At 44.1% G+C, this 24686-nt stretch overlaps 1 protein-coding gene across 1 annotated transcript in view; it reads left to right on the forward strand.

Moving 5' to 3' along the window:
• Positions 1–3781: 3781 nt before the first annotated feature.
• NLRP1 (NLR family pyrin domain containing 1) overlaps positions 3782–24686 on the forward strand; it is a 36495-nt gene continuing 15590 nt past the window's right edge. Inside the window, exons 1-5 of the mRNA XM_066262832.1 lie at positions 3782–3917; positions 19717–19803; positions 21604–21692; positions 22362–22437; positions 24126–24349. Coding sequence (XP_066118929.1) covers positions 19754–19803; positions 21604–21692; positions 22362–22437; positions 24126–24349 — 439 coding nt within the window. The 5' untranslated portion in view covers positions 3782–3917; positions 19717–19753. The remainder of the gene's footprint in view (positions 3918–19716; positions 19804–21603; positions 21693–22361; positions 22438–24125; positions 24350–24686) is intronic.

Raw genomic sequence — 24686 nt, forward strand, 5'->3', positions numbered from 1 at the left:
TTCCTGGAATCATATTTCAACCAATAGGACTGAGACTCTCCCCATCCAATCAGACCTATGTAGCTGTATCCTCATTAACATTACTAATGACCAATAGAGCAGCTTCATTCCAACTAATTAGAGTAGAACTTTTTGGGTCAAACTCTGAGGATCTGGGTTCTTCAAATTTCATAAGGACAGACAAATCAGAAACCAGGGGCAGGGACTTCTCTCTATATAGTCAGCCCCTGGGGGAACTCACATTCATTTCCACCTGAGACTGCATTTTCCCAGCTAGAAATAAAACACCAAAGATAGCTCACTGGCCTGACCTGTGGTGGCGCAGTGGATAAAGCGTCGACCTGGAAATGCTGAGGTTGCCGGTTTGAAACCCTGGGCTTGCCTGGTCAAGGCTCATATGGGAGTTGATGCTTCCTGCTCCTACCCCTTCTCTCTTTCTGTCTCTCTCTCTCTTCTCTCTCTCTCCCTCTCTCCTTTCTAAAATGAATAAATAAAAATTGAAATAAAAAAAAAAGATAGCTCACTGGTCACTGGCCAGGAGCAAAGCTGCCCTGTTGCTGCAGACCAGAGTGGACCGGAGCTGAGTGGTGCAGAGGCATCTAGCCTGAGAGGGGCTGACCTGCAACCCTTGGACCAGTGGCAGCCCCCGGCTGAGGTACAACTGGGCTGAGCAGACTTTCCTGAGGGTCATCTCATGCCCAGAGCTGCTTCACACACATGCTGTTCCAGCTTCATAACTGAGCTGTAATACCAGTGAGCTGTTCTACAGGCCTTTGGTCCTCCAGCCGTGTGGTATCATAGCTGAGCTGTTTACACTAAATAAAGTCTCTTCCTTCACCACACTACAATTTGAAAACTTCCTGTTGGTGCTGAACTGGCACCAAGGACCATCAGTTAACAGGTTTTATACCCTATGAATTAGACATTATTACCCCCATTTTACAGATGTAGGCACTGAGACCAGGCAAGTTTAGTGACTTGTCTTTAATTGCAAAACTACTAAAGATAGAAGTGGGCCTTTTGTCTCAAAAAAACATATTAGTTTCTCCAGACTATATTGACCTAGAATTACATGTAATGTACTAGAAGAGAAAAAAATGTCCTGAGCATCAGTCTGGCTTATGGATGTGCCAGATTCAATTCCCAGTCAGGAAACACAGCAGAAATGACCATCTGCTTCTCCACCCTCCCTTTCTCAATCTCTCTCTCTCTCTCTCTCTCTTTCTCTCTCTCTGTCTCCCTCCCCCCAGCCATGGCTCAATTGGTTCGAATGAGTTGGCCTTGGGCACTGAGGATGGCTCCATGGCCTCCAACTCAGGCACTAAAAAAATGGTTCTGTTGCTGAGCAATGGAGCAGCGGCCCCAGATGGGCATAGCATCGCCCCCTAGTGGTCTTTCAGGGTGGATCTCGGTCAGGGTGCATGCGGGAATCTCTCTGCCTCCCCTCCTTTCACTAAAAAAGTAAAGAATTCTAGGAACTAACTTCAAAAGAAGTAGACTTTGACCTTCAGACTTTCCAGTTCCAGATTTGCTGATCTTCAATCATTTACCTGAACAGACGGGGTTGGCTTGCCCTTAGTCTCCTCAACAAAGAATTCTCAAACCCTCCTACTTTTGATTCCTTGGTTCTTTTTTTTTTTTTCCTTCTTCCTCTCTCCTAATAAAAACCCCTGCCTGCACCAAAATGTTAAGATGGGCTTCGAGACAGGAGTCCCCATATTCTCAGGCTGCCAGCTCTTAAATAAACCTCTTTCCTTTTGCACCAGCATTTACCTTACAAGTTTGGCTTTCTTTGTGGCAGGCAGCCAGACCTGAGTCCAGTTTCAAGCTCTCTGCTACTGTCCTCCTCTATTAACCTGTCTCTGCACAGACTTGGCCTCAAAGACCTGGGATCTCCTAGACTTCTGGTCAAGATGGTGGTTTATGTAAATGTGGTACTCACCTCCCCCCTCAACACATCAAAATTACAGCTAAACCCTGGCCATGTAGCTCAGTTGGTTAGAAAGTCTTCCTGATATGCAAACACTGTGGGTTCAATCCCCAGTCAGGGCACATACAGGAACAGATGGATGTTTCTGTCTCACACACTCTCTCCCTTCTTCTCTCTCTAAAAATCAATAAATAATGTTTTTTAAAAAACCCACAACTAAATGACAGAACAATAATCATTTGGAACTTCCTGAAATATGGCTGAATGAAAGTTTTACAACTAGGGAATTAAAGAAAAAGCCACATCAAGTCTGGTAGAAAGGGCAGAGATGCAGAACAGGCTGGTCACACACTCATGTGTGGTAGATAAAAGTCAAAAGGATATCTCAGCTGTTGAGGTCCTCACTGAAGAGCAAGGGATCCAAGCCCCACACCACACTACCCAGCCTAGTATTCCAGTGAGAACAAGAGAAGTTCCTTATAACTTCTGGCTACAAGAAACCAGTATGCATTGAAGCTTAGAAAGATGGAAAGCTGCTTAGAAAGATGAAGTCCTAGGCAGTTCCTCTTAAAGGGCCCATGCACAGCCTTACTAGGACTCACTTGCTCTGAGCTCCAAACTAGGGCAGTAGCTCAAAAGGCACCAGGGATATAAAAGAAAAAAACTGAATTGTCCAGCATCAGTATTAGAGCTGGGGGGAGGTAAACGCTGTCAGAAGCCAATGTTTCTCTCCTGAGCTCTCCCGCAACAGAGCCAGCAGACAAGTGTCATATCTGAGACTTTATTAAACTGGCTCACACTGTTTGCCCCACCTGGGTGAGTTCCTGAGACTCTGCCCCACCCAACTTTCAAACCCATTCAAGCTGTTTCTAGTGGCTTTTCCTTAGGAATGGCCTGTCTTGGCTCCTGCTTCAGTTTTCTTATAACCTTTCAAACAGGCAGCATCTGGCCTCAGCATGGTTCATACCTCTTGCTAAGTGGCCCTGGGCTGACACAGGCAGCAGGCAGCCTTAGTTCACAACTGACCTCGCCTGGGCACCTCCAAGCCCAGCACAAGTAGCAGCTATCTGCACGTTGCTTTGTAGCTCCTGTCAGGTGGCCCCAGGCAGAACACAGGTGGTGACTGATCTTGGTCTGCACCTCCCGAGAGGCCCCAAAGCACGCACACTCATTGGAGAGCTTCAGACCATGTCAAAGGATCACCACCTAACCATTTTCACAAGTGACACATTCAAGGGGTGAACTCAGTGGACACCGGAGCTGTACTAAAATAAATCCTGCTCTGTGGGGTGGGTACAGGTGATCCTCCAAAATAGTATGAGGTGGTGGTCAGTGGTCACAGCCAGTCCTTGTAGCTGATTAGCCTGGAGACAGATTCCTCCCATTCACCTTCTGTAATGTCGGTGGTCAAGGCCAGGCAGGTCCACATTGGATTTGGAAAAATGGTAGGAAAACTGTGGAGCCTGAAAGCTTTCAGCCATTCCATTTAATAAAGGCTTACAATGGAGGACAAGCACATAGGCAGGGGAAAACCGCTTCGCCAGCACACAAACATCAAAAATGGCCCCTCAGCCTGACCTGTGGTGGCGCAGTGGATAAAGCGTCGACCTGGAAATGCTGAGGTCGCCAGTTCAAAACCCTGGGCTTGCCTGGTCAAGGCACATATGGGAGTTGATGCTTCCAGCTCCTCCCCCCTTCTCTCTCTCTGTCTCTCTCTCCCTCTCTGTCTCTCTTTCTCCCTAAAAAAAAAAAAAAAAAAAAAAAAAAATGAAGGAGTTTCGGTTGCAGCTGCCCGATAAAGATCTCTGCAAACTCCTTCCTGTTGTGAACTCTTCAATCATAAAAGTTGTATAGTAGGGAGGTGGCCTCACACCTGGTGGCTCAATACAGAGAGCAGCGGACCTGGCACCTGGCCCTGCGGACCTGGGAGCAGATGGGCCTGAGTGGGCTGTGACCTGAGCTGGGACAGACACAGCCTTGGAGTCAGGTGAGTAGACACAGTGCCCTCTGACTGCTGCCTGTCTCCTGACCCCTTCACCATGGAAACCCATTCAGACCTTCCTCTGGGCAGTGACTGGAGGCTGTCCTGTTAAAGTGGGGATCCAGGCTCAGACTAGACGGCACCTAAGAGGCTTGTTGGGGAAGGAGGGTCTTGTTGGATCCCACTTCTAGACAGTGCACTCCCGGGAACCCATGAGGTCTGTACAGCACCTGGGGAGTGCTCAGAGCATCAGAGAGACTATCGGCTGACACTCAGAAGCACCAGCAGGAAGGATATAGGTTTCACACCCACCTCCTGCAGTCTACTATAGCTGGGGGGAGCAGCGCACATGTGCACGAGTGTGTGTGTGTGTGTGTGTGTGTGTGTGTGTGTGTGTGTGAAAGAGAGAGAGAGAGAGAAAGAGAGAGAGAGAGAGAGAGAGATTTTTGAAGGAGTAGGCTCACGTGATTATGGAGGCTGACACTCCCAAACCCACAGGGGGGCTGGCAGGCAGAAGAACCAGAAAGTAGTGGGTGCAGCTGTCCACTGGCAGAATTCCCTCTTGTTCAGAAACATCAGTCTTTTGTTCTATTCAGGCTTTCAACTGGCTAGATGAGGCTGAACATATCCTGGAGGGCAATCTGATTTAACAATAGAAATGTTACTTATCTAACTGCTAATCTCATTCAAAAAGACCCTCACAGAAACATCCAGAGTAATGTTTGACTTAATATCTGGGCACCGTGGCCCAGTCAAGTTGACACAGAAAAATTAACCATCACAAACTCTGTGATGACAGGTCCTACTATCCTCCTCATTTTACACACACATACACACACAAATAAATGAGGCAGAAGAATGTTAAGTGATGTCCCTAAATTGTTACAGAAACTAAGTGGCAGAGTTTGGATTCAACTCCTGGCAAAATTTCACAACTCAATTCCAGGTGATTTTGAGAGTAAGTCTATTAAAGCTGGGGACAGTGAAACAGGGAAGGGCCTAGAATAGAAAAAGCAACAGGAGAGCCTAGGCGGGGCTGCCTTGGGAAAGAAATCAGCCTACCCTGTAAAGTTTGAGAAAGGGGGGCCTCAGAGACAGGTTAGCCTGGGGCGCTTGCTGCTGCCCACTGCTCCCCTGCCAGTTTCATGAGGACCCTTAAAGTCTAGATGCACGCTTGTCGCTTGTCAGAAGAAGAGGAAAGGTAGCAGAGGGAGGGGAAAAAAGGAGGAAGCGAAAGATGCAGGCATGCTCCCAGGAGGGAGAGCATGTGCCTGGTCCTTCATCTTGAGGTTTTTAAAGGCTAGGAGTTTAAAGGAGATCTTAGGGGAGGATCTCAGTAAAATATTCATCGGTTTTATGCTGATGTGCCAACATGAGACTTATTCCCCCGACATTATCCACCTTTGGGTGTGGCTGCCACAAACTAAATGGATTTATATTAGCTACCTACCTGAGTAGTGTGATTTAAGCAGTGGTGGGATTCAGCCAGTTCTCACCGGTTCAGCAGAACTGATACCTAATTTTTTGTTGAGTTTGGTGAACTGGTTGTTAACCTTATATTTATTTTATTATTTAATTTTTTACAGAGACAGAGAGTGAGTCAGAGAGAGGGATAGACAGGAACGAAGAGAGATGAGAAGCATCAATCATTAGTTTTTCATTGCGTGTTGCAACACCTTAGTTGTTCATTGATTGCTTTCTCATATGTGCCTTGACCGCAGGCCTTCAGCAGACCGAGAAACCCCTTGCTGGAGCCAGCGACCTTGGGTTCAAGCTGGTGGGATTTGAACCTGGGTCCTCTGCATCCCAGTCTGACGCTCTATCCACTGTGCCACTGCCTGGTCAGGCTATTATTTATATATATATATATATTTAAGGCTTTATAAACCCTCCCCAAACTGTTATAAACCTTTACCACATTGTTATTAACCTTTCCCACACTTCTATAAACACTTCCTATGCTTTTAAACACTTTCTACACTCAATAGGAGCACTCACCAGTAGTGTTTTATTTCAATTTTATATTCTTTTAATATATTTTAATTATTATTATTATTATTTAATTGTTTTTTTAAAGAGACAGAGAGAGTCAGAGAGAGGGATGGATAGGTACAGACAGGAACAGAGAGATGAGAAGCATCAATCATCAGATTTTCATTGCAACACCTTAGTTGTTCATTGATTGCTTTCTCATATGTGCCTTGACCGCAGGCCTTCAGCAGACCAAGTAACCTCTTGCTCAAGCCAGCGACCTTGGGTCCAAGCTGGTGAGCTTTTTGCTCAAACCAGATGAGCCCACGCTCAAGCTGGCATCCTTGGGTCTTCAACCTGGGTCCTCTGCATCCCAGTCCGACGCTCTATCCATTGTGCCACCGCCTGGTCAGGCTAATTAATATTTTTATATTTTCATTTTTTTAGGCTAGAAAATGCGTATTTTACCACAAAATAATTAAAATAGTAAATATATAAAAATACCTATATACCACAAAATCCCGTGATATAGCGAAAAATCCGCGATACAAAATTAGATGCATACAACTTAAAAATCTGTGATACAGTGAGACTGTGAAAAGTGAACCGCAATATGGTGAGAGACAACTGTATTAAGAAGTGTTATGTCTTCTTGAGACAATGTCCCCTTTATTAGTATGAAATGTCCATCTTCCCAGGTCTCGGCACCAGAATGAAAGGCAGAAACTATGGGCCAAACCAGAAACACAAGGCTAGTGTGTTCTGAAAGGAAAATTTATTTTAAAAATGCCTGGGTGCTGGCGGGCTGAGAACAGCAAAGGGTGTCAGCCCTGAGGGAGGGATGGGGCTGGGGTTATATGGATTTGTCAAAGGACCTTGGGCAAATGTGGCTACAAGATAGCTTCTTCTGTTTGGGGTTGGGAGTGGTGCCACAGTTCCTGAAAATTGTCTGCACCCTAATCCAATCATCTCTTATCAATATTCAGCTGCAAGGGAGGTCTGAGACAGATTACTTAGTTGAAAAGTCCTTTTTCCTACTTCAGGCCTGCATTGTTCTTAAGACGGTGACTGCCTGACCAAGCAGTGGCGCAGTAGATAGAGCCTCGGACTGGGAAGCAGAGAACCCAGGTTCAAAACCTCAAGGTCGCCAGCTTGAGCACAGGCTCATCTGGTTTGAGCAAGGTTCACCAGGTTGAGCCCAAGGTTGCTGGCTTGGTCACTTGCTCTGCTGTAGCACCCCTCCCCCCAGTTGAGGCATATATGAGAAAGCAATCAACGAACAACTAAGATGCCGCAATGGAGAACTAATGCTTCTCATCTCTCTCCCTTCCTGTCTGTCTGTCCCTGTCTATCCCTCTCTCTATATCTGTCACACACACAAAAAAAGACAGTGGCTGAGTAGCCATTTTATCTATCAGTTACCTTTGTTGTCTTGAAGTCACCATTGTCAGATATGAGAATGGCTACACCTGCTTCTCTTTGGATATTATTTGCATGGAGAATTCTTTTCCAACCTTTCACTTTGAATCTACTCTGTGTGTGTGTGTGTGTGTGTGTGTCTTTCTGAAGCTGGAAACGGGGACGCAATCAGACAGACTCCCTGCATCCAACCGGGATCCACCCGGCACACCCACCAGGGGGCAATGCTCTGCCCATCTGGGGCGTGACTCTGTCGTGACCAGAGCCACTCTAGCACCTGGGGCAGAGGCCAAGGAGCCATCCCCAGCGCCCGGGCCATCTTTTTGCTCCAATGGAGCCTCGGCTGCGGGAGGAGAAGAGAGAGACAGAGAGGAAGGAGAGGAGGAGGGGTGGAGAAGCAAATGGGCGCCTCTCCTGTGTGCCCTGGCCTGGAATCGAACCCGGGACTTCTGCACGCCAGGCCAACGCTCTACCACTGAGCCAACCAGCCAGGGCCAGAAAAAAATTTCAATCAAAAGGAAATGAACTGTCAACCTCCGCACTTCAGGATGATGCTCTAACTAACTGAGCTATCAGGCCAGGGCTTGTTGCATCTTTTTTTTATTATTTAATTTTTATTTATTTATTTATTCATTTTAGAGAGGAGAGAGAGAGGGAGAGAGAGAGACAGGGGGGAGGAGCTGGAAGCATCAACTCCCATATGTGCCTTGACCAGGCAAGCCCAGGGTTTTGAACCAGCGACCTCAGCATTTCCAGGTCGACGCTTTATCCACTGCGCCACCACAGGTCTTGTTGCATCTTTTAATGTGCCTTGGCCTAAAGCTTTTTTTTTTTGGTATTGCTTATACCAGGGGTCCCCAAACTTTTTAAACAGGGGGCCAGTTCTCTGTCCCTCAGACCATTGGAGGGCTGGACTATAAAAAAAACTATGAACAAATCCCTATGCACACTGCACATATCTTATTTTAAAGTAAAAAAACAAAACGGGAACAAATATAACATTTAAAATAAAGAACAAGTAAATTTAAATCAACAAACTGACCAGTATTTCAATGGGAACTATGCTCCTCTCACTGACCACCAATGAAAGAGGTTCCCCTTCCAGAAGTGCGGTGGGGGCCGGATAAATGGCCTCAGGGGGCCGCATGTGGCCCGCGGGCCATAGTTTGGGGACCCCTGGCTTATACAGAAGTTCATTTCCTTTTGATAACTAAATGAACTTAAGTAAATCTGATTCAATCTTAGCTTGGCCATCTGGCTCCAAAGCTAGAAGGATTTCTTTAGCACAAAATTGGTATTTCAGGTTTATTTCTCTGTTGAAAAAACAAAAGTTTTCCTACACTATTGGTATGTTCTTACTAGGAAATCATAAAGGGAATGTAAAAGTTTTCAAAATTATTTTCTGTGCTCTGCATCATCTGGTCTTTGATTGCTTAGGTAAAGCAAACTTTCATAACATTTAGACAGCTAACTCTTGCTTCTCACCATTTAACTTTTATAATTGTTCTGAAGTCCTTAAATGGATAATTAAATGTATAACTTAAATAAGAAAATCTCTCTTTACAAAAGCCGGTAATAAAATTAACTGGGCTTATCGGATATTTGGAAAGTGCATTTTAATCCAATTGTATCCCATGCCAGCCCCCTACAATAAAAATGTATTAATGATGTTTCATATGAATTCTCAAGCATTTTTATGTTGAAGGGGTACAGTCACAACACTTACCATAGTATTTCTAGAAAGAATTTTTCCTGCTCGGAAAATCCTCACAGAGCCCTATAATGATCAGGGAGCCCGTTTTACTGGACAGATTCTACAGCAGGTAGGTGGAACTTGGCTGATATTGTAGCATTTCTAGAACACTTTCATCCCCAGTTCTCTGGCTTATAGAAAAAACTGATGAGACAGTTAAACTTCAGTTGGTGAAACTTGTTGCATCTTTTTTTTTAATTATTTATTTTTATTGATTGATTTTAGCGAGAGAGGAAGAGGGAAAGAAACAGGAATATCTATCTGTTCCTGTATGTGCCCTGACTGGTGACTGAACTGTCAACCTCGCACTTCAGGATGATGCTCTAACTAACTGAGCTATCAGGCCAGGGCTTGTTGCATCTTTTAATGTGCCTTGGCCTAAAGCTTTTTTTTTTTTTTTTTTTTTTTTTTTTGGTATTGCTCATACTGAAGTTCATTTCCTTTTGATAAATATTGATTGTCTCCTTTTAAAATAATTACTGGAAAACCAATGAGACCTGATCAGGGAATGCAAAACTGTCTGATTAAAGAGACCTTCTAACTGACTGCAAAGAACTTAGAAAATCTTTTGAAATTAATGCAACCTTGGAACAATCTTTCCACAATGCACTTTTAGGAGACAAAAATATCGAAGATCATGGCTTACAACCTGGAGATATGGTTCATCAAAACAGTATTTCCACAAAGACTCCCTCTAGCCTCACTGATAGGAACCATACTAAGTATTATTAGCTAATCCCTGAGTTGCAAAGCTAAAAGTTAATTATTTACAAATTAATATTTTTCATTGAGAAAGGCTCCCACACGAGAATCTCATTCACCTGATAGACCAGTGCAGCCTGAGGGAGACCACAAATTAAAGTTATCCAGAGAAGGTAACCTTCCAAACAAGCAGATGGTACTCAAAGCAAATGGCTTTTCCCAGGATCTGGGACTAGGCCAGACAGTTCACTCCTGCTCTCATCATTTTATCTCTATTCGATAGTTGCTATATTAATTTTTTTATTGTTTGGTTATTTTAACAAATTAACCCTCTCCTGACAAACTGTTCACCTTCCCTGTGTTTTAGACTGTATATTTTAGTTATTCCATATCACTAACTTTTGGATATGCAGTATCTTCTGTTTTGTTCTGTTTTTGTTTTTGTTTTTTACATTAACCCTTGTAAATAAGATACCTTGACCCACCCTGGCTGGATAGCTCAGTTGATAACAGTGTCATCCAACCATAAACATTACTGGTTGATTCCCAGTCAGGGCACATACAGAACAGAGGAACAGATCATTGTTCCTCTCTCTCTCTCTCAAATCAATAAATAAAAAAGAAAAAAAAAAGGAAAATAAACCTTGGTCTGGAAGTATTAAGATACAATATTTTTAAACCTTAGCCTCTTTAGGTAACCTGTCGGAAAGTTGGATTGCCATCTCATGCCTGCCTGTCTGATAAAACTGACAACTCATAGTAATTCCTGGAAGCAATTTCTTAAACATTGCTAACTTTACAATTGATTTTAAAAACTCACTCTGTAAGTCACTATGTTTGGAAACAATCCAAATAAGCACGCTCCCGTTCTACACCATTAAAGTTGACCTTCCACTAACTTCATCTACCACCTAAGGGGAAAATAACTAGTTATTAAGGAGAAATTGTAACAGCATATTTTCCTTGTACATGAGTTGTTTTGGACCTATATGTATTTTCCCTTGTTTCTGATCAGTCAATGAAGCCAAATTTGTATGACCTAGTAGAATTAACTGCTAGTTTTACAAAAGTTACATCATTTTAAATGTAAATAATTCCTTTTATCTTATTAGAAGGATTGGTAAACCTTATATTAATATTTTATCAGTTATTCAAGTGGAAAGACCTGTATCTCCATTGAGGAGATTTAGAGCATCATGGTGAAGTAAAAATCAATGGCTAAAAATTGTACATAATTTTTATAAATATTTTAGAATGCATATAGCCCTTTTCCCAAATATCTTAGGCTGTAACTTTTTTTACTTCTCTCTCAGGACAAATTGCATTGTATGGAGTTCAGTATTTTAAAGATCACTTCTCTTTGTGAGTTATTTATCTGCTACTGCATGCCAATGTTTAAAATAGAAATGCATTTTAAATATGTCATGGAGAATAAGTCAACATTTTAAATATCAGTCTGGATATCATTTAACATAATTTGTAATGATTCTGTAAATTATGTTACTGGAGGTGTTTTCTTTGAGGCAGAAAGAAAAATATTTTTCCAGCTCTCACCCACCAAATGGTACTCATGCCCATAACACTTTAGCAGGTGCTATAGAATTTATAGAAAAGAAAGGAGACCTGGTCCTATTCACTGAGAAATTTTAATTTGATTAAAAAAATTTAACTGTAATATGACTACAAGGGAATACTCTGGCTTCATTGGCAGCTGGTCTGAACTCCTTGATGTTGGATCCAGAAAATGTTTTCAACCAGAGTCAAAGCTTTCTGCCAGAAAGCTTATTGTATAACACCATAAATATTCTGGAATCTAGAAATTCAATTCATTGGATCTTTTGAAGTACCCACTGTAGCCTAAACACTATAATGACACTAATATAAAATTCATGAAAATGAGTAAGAATGGTAGGAAAGTTGAATTGTTTCCTTTCCGAGAGTATGATGATGTACTGAAAGAGGAGGAACATTTAAACTTCTCTTCTGGGCCTGACCTGTGGTGGCGCAGTGGATAAAGCATCGACCTGGAAATGCTGAGGTCGCCAGTTCGAAACCCTGGGCTTGCCTGGTCAAGGCACATATGGGAGTTGATGCTTCCAGCTCCTCCCCCCTTCTCTCTCTCTGTCTCTCCTCTCTCTCTCTCTCTCTCTCTCTCTCTCTGTGTCTCTCCCTCTCCTCTCTAAAAAAAAAAAAATGAATAAATAAACTTCTCTTCTGAGGGGGTATACTGCTTAGGTGAAAGCCTGTCTACACTAAGAGGAATCTCAGAAACTCACGGACATTTATAAATTTGAGCTATTTGCTTAATTGGTATAATTTGTGACATATTGTACTATGTTCATAAAGATATTTTCTATTAACCAGTGCAATTTCACAAACTGCTAGTTGTAGGTACACAGGTTACTGTGTCTCTTTGTAAATTTGAGTATGATTCTGTTACTTCTATGGATGTAAACAGCCCTTTTTCTAATTTTCAGTAGTAGTTTATGTACACAGAAGACGTATCCTGCTGTTTAAGTTGAATGTCATCAATAAAAGGTATGCAAGACTCTGGTTTTACTGAAAGCTGCTGGGTCCCCTCAGTCCTCTTCCTTTTAACTCTCCCCAGATGTAGGTCAGTCTTGGTAGTTCTACAATGGCAACACATACAATTTTGAGATTCATATGGGAACAGCCACATCCTTAGAACTGTATGTTCAAGGGCTGTCCTTGCCACTGTTTATTTAGACAATGATGCAAAAATCTAACCAGAACAGTTAACATAATAGCCTTCTCAGCCACTAAGACCATCAGAGCTCACTAAACATCTTTAGACTCCTTAGCATGAGTGGTCCTTGACAAAACAGTCAAGACCTGTATTATGTGCTCACAGACGAAGATGCAGTTTGTGCCATATGCCATACCTCCTGCTGTACTGATAGAAATACTTCTTCCCAGGTACAATTAGAAACATTCAAACTCCTTCATCTTGCCAAGATCCTTAAGGAGCATTCCAGTTTTTTGCTTCTGATTTAATGGCTGCTTTGGGTTTAAATTGTCAAACATTTTCAGCTGGCTCCCAAATGGGCTCAGTGCTATTTTAAAGTCGAGTTGTAAATTGTTTTGCTTATTGTTATTCTAATTTTTCTACTATATCTCATTGTGAAACTATCCGTAGTCTGCATAACCAAATGTTTTAAACCTCCTTCACAAACTTAAGTAATGGTTACACTAAGGCTAGAAATGACCCATCAAGCCACTGCATTCCCTTCGTGTTTGTAATGCAGGATGGTAAAACTTTTACTCCTGATGCCAATACCTTATGTTACTTATCCCTGATTTCTCTTACAAACTAAGTGCCTTCATTGTTCTTTTACCATTTCCAATTGTTTAGGCTGCTTTTATTTTAATTTATTTTTTTTATTTTGAGAATGTTTATTAAAGCTGGGGACAATTTGCCTGACCAGGCAGTGGTGCAGTTGATAGAGCATCGGCCTGGGATGCTAAGGACCCAGGTTCAAAACCCTGAGGTCACCAGCTTGAGCGTGGGCTCATCCAGCTTGGCATGGGTTCAGCAGCTTGAGTACAGGGCCACTGACTTGAGCATGGGATCACAGATATGAACCCATGGTCACTAGCTTGAGCCCACAGTCACTGGCTTGGCTGAAGCCCCCTGGTCAAGGCACATATAAGAAAGTAATCAAGCTGGACCAGGCGGTGGCGCAGTGGTTAAAGCATCGGACTGGGATGCGGAGTACCCAGGTTCGAGACCCTGAGCTCGCTAGCTTGAGCGCAGGCTCATCTGGTTTGAGCAAAGCTCACCAGCTTAGACCTAAGGTCACTGGTTCAAGCAAGGGGTTACTCGGTCTGCTGAAGGTCCATGGTCAAGGCACATATGAGAAAGCAATCAATGAACAACTAAGGTGTTGGAATGCTCATCGAAAAACTAATGGTTGATGCTTCTCATCTCTCCATTCCTGTTTGTCCCTGTCTATCCCTCTCTGACTTTCTCTCTGTCTCTGTAAAAAAAAAAAAAAAAAAAGCCCTGGCCGGTTGGCTCAGCGGTAGAGCGTCGGCCTGGCGTGCGGGGGACCCGGGTTCAATTCCCGGCCAGGGCACATAGGAGAAGTGCCCATTTGCTTCTCCACCCCCCCCCTCCTTCCTCTCTGTCTTTCTCTTCCCCTCCCGCAGCCAAGGCTCCATTGGAGCAAAGATGGCCCGGGCGCTGGGGATGGCTCCTTGGCCTCTGCCCCAGGCACTAGAGTGGCTCTGGTCGGGGCAGAGGGACGCCCCGGAGGGCAGAGCATCGCCCCCTGGTGGGCAGAGCATTGCCCCTGGTGGGCATGCCGGGTGGATCCCGGTTGGGCACATGCAGGAGTCTGTCTGACTGTCTCTCCCCATTTCCAGCTTCAGAAAAATACAAAAAAAAAAAAAAGTAATCAATAAACAACTAAGGTGCCACAACTGAGTTGGTGCTTCTTATCTGTCTCCCTTCCTGTCTCTCTTTCACATACACACTAAATAAATAAATAAATAAAATAATCTGGAGACAGTGAAACTAAGGAAAGGTTTAGGGTAAAAAAAGCAACAGGAGAGAACTTAGGCAATGTTCTGCAAAGTCAGAGAAAAAGGAAACCTTGGTGACAAGTTCAAGGGTTAGTCCATTGCCTGCTGCTCCCCTGAGTCCAAGTCTCATGGGGACCTTTAGACTTTAAAGAGAAATGTAAAGATGCAAGCCTGAGAGGGAAGAAAGGTGTGGATCCAATTCATGCTGGCTCAGTGGAAATTTTCACAAGTATGCTAACTCTGGATCAGGCAGCTGTGACTATTTTCCCACTAGAAAAGTTGACTCTGTAAGAAAGAACTCAAAGATTTACTGCCTTTGGGTGTAAGATTGTGTAAGGTTTTTTTTTTGTTTTTTTTTGTTTGTTTTTTTTGTTTTTTACAGAGACAGAGAGAGAGTCAGAGAGAGCGATAGGGACAGACAGACAGGAACAGAGGAACAGAGAGAGATGAGAAGCATCATTCATCAGTTTCTTGTTGTGATGCCTTAGTTGTTCATTGATTGCTTTCTCATATGTGCCTTGACCGCGGGCCCTCAGCAGACTGATTGACCCCTTGCTCGAGCCAGCGATCTTGGGTCCAAGCTGGTGAGCTTTTTGCTCAAGCCAGATGAGCCTGCGTTCAAGCTGGCGACCTCAGGGTCTCGAACCTGAGTCCTCGATATCCCAGTTCGACGCTCTATCCACTGCGCCACCACCTGGTCAGGCAAGACTGTGTAAGTTCTTGAAGCAAAGTCCTAACTAATGATTGGGCTTCTCTGGAAATCAGTCGAATATGCTAGAGTCTAGGATTCTGGATGTTTGTTTTTTATGAACAAGTAAAATAAACATAGTATGTAGGCAAAGCACAAGGAACTGGTAAAGAGAGAGAGAGAGAGAGAGAGAGAGAGAAATTAGAGATCTGAAAGAGGGGATTCCAGGAAGAGCAAAGTCAGAGGGCAGGGAGGATGTAAAATCAAAAACACAGGACAAAAGAGCCGTGGCCCCTCTGGGACGAAAGGAAAGACAAGGGCTGCCTGAAAACAGACGTGAGGCTGTGTGAAACAGGACGAGAGGAAGAAGGAAGCCAAGGGGCTCGGGTCCCACTGCAGCAGCATCCTGTAAGCATTGTTCCAAACATATGGACTATATTCTCTCTTTGACCTTGAAAACCACCATGTGAGATAAGCATAGCAAATTCATGTTACCGATCAGTAAACTTGAAGGTAAAGAAACCTGCCCTGAGTCTTCAACTAGTAACTGATAGAGCAAGATTTGACACCATGTCTATCTGACGTCCAACTAGGAGAAGTGTAACCAGGTCCCAATTTTAGTGCCCTCTGCCTTATTCAGAGCCCTACCCACAATCATATCCTGGGCCCCCACCCTGCTGGTACCTGCCAAGCATTCATCTTCAGCTTGGGACCCAAACCCAACATCCTCTGCCAGGATGTCTCAGAGGCTTCTCAAACTCAGTATTTTCTAAACTAGACTTTCCTTCCTTACCAAAGAAAACCTGTTTTTCCCTCTCAGGACCGAGTACATAATTCATAGGATCCAGTACAAGATGAAAATGTAGTGCCCTTGCTCAAACATGGGGACGAGATTAAAATAATTTAACAACCGGTTCTCTGCCCTGATGACCATTTTAAGTGTAAAAAAAAAAATGATATACCAAAAGGTACTTTATTATTTCATACATTTAATACTTAAATAAGAACAATAGAAGAGGTACACAAAACTAGATTATGTTATAAGAAAAAGTTTTACCCTGACCAGGTGGTGGCACAGTGAATATAGCCTCGGATTGGGATGCAGAGGACCCAGGTTCAAAACCCCAAGGTTACCGGCTTGAATGCAGGCTCATCTGGCTTGAGTGTGGGCTTACCAGCTTAAACGTGGGGTCATAGACATGACTCCATGGTTGCTGGCTTGAGCCCAAAGGTCACTGGCTTGAGGCACAAGGTTGCTGGCTTGAGCAAGGGGTCACTCACTCTGCTATTGCCCACACCCTACCCATCAAGGCACATATGAGAAAGCAATCAATGAACAACTAAGATGCTGCAATGAAGAACTGATGCTTCTCATCTCTCTCCCTTCTTGTCTGTCTGTCCCTCTCTCTGTCTCTCCCTCATGTCACAAAAAAAGAGTTTTAAAATATTAATGAAAAAATATTAATAATGCTCATAATATCTCTAGGGAATTTTGGGCTTGTCACCTCTGGTTGTTTGGCACTTTTTATCTTTATGTTATATGCTTGTTTACTGAAGTAACAAACATAAGGGAATTAAAATGTAATATTGCATCAAAGGTAAAATGAGTTTTATAAAATGAATAAACAAATAGTACAAGCATAGTTCATCAAATTTTTTTCACCTATGGATGAAATGAACAGCATTTAGAATATGCTGTTGTGCAGATGAACACTAAAAAAGAGTAAGGAGGCCCTGGCTGGTTGGTTCAGCAGTAGAGCATCAGCCCGGTGTGTGGAAGTCCTGGGTTCAATTCCCGGCCAGGGCATACAGGAGAAGCGCCCATCTGCTTCGCCACCTTTTCCCCTCTCCTTTCTATCTGTTCCCCTCCCACAGCCAGGTGCTGAGGATGGCTCCATGGGCTCCACCTCAGGAGCTAGAATGGCTCCATTACCCAGCTTCAACACCATTTTACCAAATTTGTTTTAACTATTCATTTTCCACCTCTTTTGTTAGAGTATTTTAAGTCCAAGATATCAAGCGATCTTACCTTTAAATATATTATGATGCATTCACAAAATACAAATAAAGACCTTTTTTCCAAACCACAGTGCCATTATCATAGCTGTTAGGTCTGCCGAGAGGAAGCATGCACAAGGCCGAATGAGAAAACAAAGTTTATTACTATCATATATCTAGGTGTAGATGGGCTAAGGCCAAAAAAACCGTCAGCCCCTAATGCTGCTTATAGAACTACTTTTGTAGGGGCAAGTGTGGGAAAGCAGTTACTGCTGTAAAAGGGCTTTAAGATAGATGTTTGTCTGAGGCATCTTGCAGTTAGAAAAGGATGTCTGGCTCGGAGGGCTTATCCAGTTTCCCAGAGTACTCTGTTCTTGGTGACCTCATATACTTGCAGGGATTCAACTGCCAGTCATTTTCCCATGGTGGGGGGGGGGGGGAGCTTGGCCCTTTCAATATCTAACAACACTTACAAAAAGTTATTTGCATATCATGTAATATGCAGTCTGTATTAAAAAATGTTCAGTGGTCTAACATGTGTCCCTGCAGGTGGTTTGTTCCAATCAGAATCCAAGGTCTACTCATTGTTTTTGGTTCGTTATGTCTCATTAATCTCATTTAAATTTTTCCATAACATGTTCCTATTTTATTAATATCCACTACATGCAAAGTACCATACCAGCAACAAGGAGATGAATATTGCAACCCTACTTCAAAGGGTTCCCAGTCATAAGCAATAAATGTCTATAATCTTAGTCCTGATCTCTTACATAACATGCTGCCATTCACTGTCACAGACATGATCTCAACTGGGAGATAATATTACTCCCAGTTATACGCACAAAGGCTGATATCCCAGGAACTCAATCATTACCAGTGGAGAACCTGAGAAAGTTTCTGTAAAATCCCTGTTAAGTGTTGTTGTTGTTTTTAATTTTTATTTTATTATTTATTTATTTATTCATTTTAGAGAAGAGAGACAGAGAGAGAGAAAGAAGGGTGGAGGAGCAGGAAGCATCAACTCCCACATGTGCCTTGACCAGGCAAGCCCAGGGTTTTGAACCGGGCGACCTCAGCGTTCCAGGTAGACGCTTTATCCACTGCGCCACCACAGGTCAGGCTGTTAAGTGTTGTTTTAAGCTCCAACTGGTTATCAGTAATATTGCTATGTAGATTGTTATTAATTATTGAAATATAGCTCTTTTAAAAACAATAACATTTTCTTATTTTATTATTAATATTATTCTCATTCTCATTCTCATTGTTATTAGAGAAACAGCTAACCACCCCCAGGCAAGTATTAAGCTATCAGCATATATTAGGTCACTTATTACAATTCTATTAGATGGGTGCTATTATTACTTTTATTTACAAATAAGAACTGATGTTAGGGAGGTTCAATGACTTGCTCAGGGATCCATGGTAGAGAGCAGAGGGGACAGGTCTCAAACTCAAATCCCTCTGACTGTGATATCTAAGCTTGCAGACACTCTACTACATATGCAGTGCCCTGCATGGGGTTGGGCATCCAGTAGGTACTCGGTTTGTTTGTGTAGAGTAATCAGTTTAGTGCCTACTACTCCATGTTCTCCCCAGAGTTCACTTCCCGGTGGCTGGATCCTACCACTGGCCCAAAACTGGTCTTCACTTGGTGGTGAGAAAACCAGTGACTGTTGAGATTGCTGCCTCTCAGCCCCTTCCTCCTCTTCCCCAGACTGCAAACAAGTTCAAGGCTGTTTCTGACTGAAACTTCCTGCAGCTCCTGGCTGGTCCCTGACTCACACTCAGAGTTTACAGGGCTCTGAACCTCCATGCCCTGACCCCGAGGTCCCGGCTGAGGCTCCAGCTGGCTCCCAGAATAGCAGCAAAGCTCAAGCCCTCAGCCTTTCCTCTGCTCGGTCCCCCTTCCTCAAACCTAAAGCGGCAGGAAGACTGGAGAGCAGGGGCTGATCACTCTATCTGGGGATCCTCCCAGAGCCCACTCTGACCCTTCACAGCCAAGGGACTCCATTCCATGGGGCTGGCCCCTTCCCACCCGAGACCCTTCTACTTTACATCTCAGAACTTGGTTTCACGGAACCCTGTCGGGGACCGCAAGCCGACAGGGTCCTTGCGGTTTAGATTTTTGGGGGACAAAGGTGTGGGGAACTGGCATTAAGCTGACCATCTGCCCAACCCTTCACCCACCTCACTTGCTTGGTTAAGTTGCTAAAGACTAAGTTCTTACCCCACACCTTCATATTGGCTATGAAGCTGAGAATGTTTTCATCCCATCCCCCCACTTCACTTGCTTGCTTAAGTTGCTAGAAGCAATTTACATGCCCTTCCTCTCACCCTTTGTTTGTTCTGATGTTGGTTGGTTTCAGTTATGCAGGGTGGAGGGTTTTTGCACTTGGGAGAATTCTTGGGGGTTGCCTTGGAGATGTGTGACTTTGTATCGAAGACTTCCTTATTTGCATATGACTATAAAATAAAGCAGGTCAGCTCTTGGCTTTTTGCAAGCTGTTTTTTGCATTGCAAGGAGTCCTCCCAAGCCCATCCTTTTTTATCTTTAAATTTATTTTCTTAATTCCACGCTGTTTCTACTCAGGACCTGGAATTACTAGTTGCGCTGGTTCGCGGCAGAACCCAACCTAACAAGTTCCTGCTGGAGGTTGAAAATTCCATGATTTTGAGACCTTAGGATTGTGTGTGGTCCCGAAATAATTAGGCTTCCTTTGTGTTTGCAGCCTGCACCTGACTCATCTGAGTAAGAAGGTGAGAGAGATGCTGAGGGCCTTAGAGAAGGAGGCACGTCGGTGTCTCATCAACACTAGGTAAGGGGGGAGACACAGAATCCCTCGCTGACCCAGGCCCAGGGCTGACTCCTTGAGGCTGGTCCGGAGACGTGGATCAGCAGTGGGGTGGGGCAAGGCTGGAGACACAAACAGAACCAGAAAGAAGCCAAGAAAGAATAGCAGACATAGAGGTTGTTTGTTGGTTTGTTTAGTGCAAATAAAGTCATTTCCCTCTTCTGCTTAAAGCCTTCCATTAAATGAGTAAGAAGATCAACAAATGAAAAAAAGTGACAAGTGAATGGGTGCGATTTGGAACATGGAGACCAATGACCACTGGGGGGGGGCAGCAAAGATGAGAGAGTTGGGGAGGGGGAGTTAGGCCCCCTTTACCCCCATACATATGAACACTTATTTACACAGTCCACCTGAGGGACAAGCCCCAGGAACAGGAGAGTCCATCTTCCTTCTGGGAATCTGCTGCTGTCTCCATGTCCTTTCATTTTGGTGCATTTCTGCTGTGACTGCAAAGTGCACCTGTGCCCAGGTTCTGACTGCTCTGCCTCACCTGCCTTGGAAAGAGAAGGCTCCTAGGCTCAGGAGACAGACAGATGCTGAGGGGAGACAGCATCCCCCTCAGACCCACATGTGTTAGCTACATGTAATGGACAAGGGGCCAACTCCCTGGAGCTAACTTAGCAGGGACACGGACCCAGGTTACCTCCTCCTGGATCATTGTGCCTGGGGCCAGGGGGAATGCACTGATGGGCCTGTTAGACTATGTCCAGAGGACCTAAGCTGAGTTCTGAAACATGGGAGGCCTTATGGACCTAGAAGACAGCAATCTAGGCAGAGGTAGAAGCCCTAATTTCAGCTCCTTTGTGTTCGCCACTTATACAAGACCCCCCAGCATGATAAGCTGACTAAATTGCTTCTCCTGAGGGCATAGAAGCCTCAACTCCTCATCAAGAGTAGGTAAGCAAGTAGACACAACTCCCTCTAGCTAACCCAGGCCCAGAGCTGATTCCTTGAAGCTAGTCCAGGGACATGACCCATAAGAAAGGGGACTAGAATGAGACCAAGTACCAGGAGCAGTGCTACTCGAAGTGTGGTATGTGGACCAGCAGTATCAATGTCAGCATCACCAGAGAGCTCATTAAAAATGCAAATCTTAGGCCCTACTCCAGAACTGCTGAATCAGAATCTACAGGGTGAGCCCAGTAAGCTGGGCTTTATCAAGGCCTTCAGGCATGGGCCTTTGAGAAGCATTGGACTAGCAGTGGGTGAGCAGGGGGAGGGCCCAGGTGGGTTTGGGTGTGGTGGGGGTGGGGGGTCAGGGCAGGAGCACAAATAGGGTTTGAGCCATGTTAAGAATTTTTTATTCTACCCCAAAAAGTAATAGAGAGTGATTTCAGGGTTTCAGCAGCAAAGTGCTGAGTCAGGTTCATATGTAAGGTCAGCTGCTATGTAGCAATGGGTTACAGAGAGACAAGAGAAGAAGCAGGGGGCCTTTAGGGGGAGGATGAAGAGGTGGTTCACGCCAGAGAACCGCCCTGTCCTGGGGTGGAAGCTGTGGAGGAGGAGAGAAGAACTAGCAAGGAGAGCTATTCTAGAGGCAGTGTCAATGTGATCAGTAGGTTCTCAGAGGAGCGAGAAGTCAGGACTGCACCAAAATTCCAGCATGGAGGGCTAGGTGGCTGCGGGGCATTCACAGGGACAGGGTCTATGGGAGAATCTCAGATGAAGGCCATAAGTTCAAATTCAGATGAGTTCAATTTAAGTGCTGTAGACAGCCCCAGCTTCCTCTAAGATCTCAAGGAGAATGAACAACTCTGTGTCTAGGAACCCAAGTCGGATGATACCTAAGAAGGACCCAGATGAAGGAGAGATGGATGATGACATGACTCCACTGAAATGGCAGAAACCAAAAGGTACTTTGAAGGGGCCAGGCTGGGAGCAGCATGACTTGGGATGGGAGAGGATGACTGTGGAAGGTTATCCCCTTCCTCCCCTTTCCTCTGGAATGGGTTAGGCAAAATTCCCACCTAGAAGAGCCCCACCCCATATGAGAACTTCTACACCTAGGACCTCGCAAGATCTCTGCTTTCCTCTCTCCCAGGCTCCGGCTGAGGCTGCGCCCCTGCAGAACACCTCTGGCATGCCTCAGACTCTGATCCAGGTCCTGGCCTCCCAAGGCCCACACTGGGCTTCGGAGGCCTGGGAATCCCCTCTCCACCCCTTCCCATCCTTTCTTTGAGCTGTATTTCTCCATTAGCTGCTTTTCTGGTAGATGTTTGAAATAGCAATACCTCTGAACCAGTAGGAAGAAGGAGATGGGCAGGGGTGGGGTCAGGGGGCAACCGTGTTGGGCCTGTTGAGATAGCAGGCTGGCAGCCTGGGAGCAGGGACAGCAGCTGTAGACACCCTTCCTGCCAAGGTCCAGTCAGGCCAGTCTTGGGATGGGCCCCTCCATGATCTAGTCTAGAGAGAGGGAAGAGGCCAGACAAGAGAACCTGAAGCTGACCACTGCCCTGCCTGTCCAAAGGAGATTCCCAATGAAATGGCACAGGTGGAACCCTTCTGTCTGTCTTTCTCTCTAGGAACTGAAAATGACTTCTGGGGCCCCACAGGGCCTGTGGCTACAGAGATGGTTGACGAAGACAAGAGTATATACCAGTGAGTGAGGGGACTCTGCTGTGCCAGGCTGGCCTCCCCAACCCTGCCATCCCCACAATGAATCCCAAAGGACACTCAATATCTCACTCATAGCATGTTGGGTCCCCATCCACTGCCAAGCCACCAAGCAGAGACAGGGCTAAGATACAGGGTTGGTGCTTCTATTATGGAAACGGTGGTTTTATTATGTAAAGTTGCAAACAACACAAAAATTGAGCCCAAAGAACTTTTACCCATTACCCAGTTTCAACACCATTTTACCAGATTTGTTTTAACTATTCACTTTCCACCTCTTTTGTTAGAGTATTTTAAGTCCAAGATATCAAGCAATCTTATCCTTAAATATATTATGATGCATTCACAAAATACAAATAAAGACCTTTTTTCCAAACCACAGTGCCATTATCATAGCTGTTAGGTCTGCCGAGAGGAAGCATGCACAAGGCCGAATGAGAAAACAAAGTTTATTGCTATCATATATCTAGGTGTAGATGGGCTAAGGCCAAAAAAACCGTCAGCCCCTAATGCTGCTTATAGAACTACTTTTGTAGGGGCAAGTGTGGGAAAGCAGTTACTGCTGTAAAAGGGCTTTAAGATAGATGTTTGTCTGAGGCATCTTGCAGTTAGAAAAGGATGTCTGGCTCGGAGGGCTTATCCAGTTTCCCAGAGTACTCTGTTCTTGGTGACTTCATATACTTGCAGGGATTCAACTGCCAGTCATTTTCCCATGGTGGGGGGGGGGGGAGCTTGGCCCTTTCAATATCTAACAACACTTACAAAAAGTTATTTGCATATCATGTAATATGCAGTCTGTATATAAAAATGTTCAGTGGTCTAACATGTGTCCCTGCAGGTGGTTTGTTCCAATCAGAATCCAAGGTCTACTCATTGTATTTGGTTTATTATGTCTCATTAATTTCATTTAAATCTTTCCATAACATGTTCCTATTTTATTAATATCCACTACATGCAAAGTACCATACCAGCAACAAGGAGATGAATATTGCAGCCCTACTTCAAAGGGTTCCCAGTCATAAGCAATAAATGTCTATAATCTTAGTCCTGATCTCTTACATAACATGCTGCCATTCACTGTCACAGACATGATCTCAACTGGGAGATAATATTACTCCCAGTTATACGCACAAAGGCTGATATCCCAGGAACTCAATCATTACCAGTGGAGAACCTGAGAAAGTTTCTGTAAAATCCCTGTTAAGTGTTGTTTTAAGCTCGAAGTGGTTATCAGTAATATTGCTATGTAGATTGTTATTAATTATTGAAATATAGCTCTTTTAAAAACAATAACATTTTCTTATTTTATTATTAATATTATTCTCATTCTCATTCTCATTGTTATTAGAGAAACAGCTAACCACCCCCAGGCAAGTATTAAGCTATCAGCATATATTAGGTCACTTATTACAATTCTATTAGATGGGTGCTATTATTACTTTTATTTACAAATAAGAACTGATGTTAGGGAGGTTCAATGACTTGCTCAGGGATCCATGGTAGAGAGCAGAGGGGACAGGACTCAAACTCAAATCCCTCTGACTGTGATATCTAAGCTTGCAGACACTCTACTACATATGCAGTGCCCTGCATGGGGTTGGGCATCCAGTAGGTACTCGGTTTGTTTGTGTAGAGTAATCAGTTTAGTGCCTACTACTCCATGTTCTCCCCAGAGTTCACTTCCCGGTGGCTGGATCCTACCACTGGCCCAACACAGGTCTCCACTTGGTGGTGAGAAAACCAGTGACTGTTGAGATTGAATTCTGTTCTTGGGATGAGTTTATGGACCAAATTGTCCCACAGCAGAGCTGGATGGTGGCGGGGCCTCTTTTTGACATCAAGGCTGAACCGAGAGCTGTGGCAGCTGTGTACCTTCCTCACTTTATAGACCTCCAAGGTAAGCAAGGGGAAGTGTGGAAGATGATAGTGGTAGGAATGAGCCCAAAATGGCTTCAAATGGCAGTGTCTTGAGGGAGGAGCTCGTGGCTTCCTTAGACAGACTAAGAAAAATGCTGTCTTTTTATCTCGTTTTACAGTGCTTTGGGTATATATATTTTTGAAACATTTTGTCCCCCAACATTACAATTCTTTTTGCCTGAATTACTTAAAGTTTCCCTTGATAGAATGTGGGCTCCTCAATAATGATAATTTTTTAGGAAATCTGGGAAAATCTAATAAGCCAATGACGGTAAAACAACAGTAATAATGTCTGATGTGTGGGGATTTTACAAAGA

Source organism: Saccopteryx bilineata, chromosome 2, assembly GCF_036850765.1.
Source record: "Saccopteryx bilineata isolate mSacBil1 chromosome 2, mSacBil1_pri_phased_curated, whole genome shotgun sequence".
In the NCBI taxonomy this organism is placed as follows: domain Eukaryota; kingdom Metazoa; phylum Chordata; class Mammalia; order Chiroptera; family Emballonuridae; genus Saccopteryx; species Saccopteryx bilineata.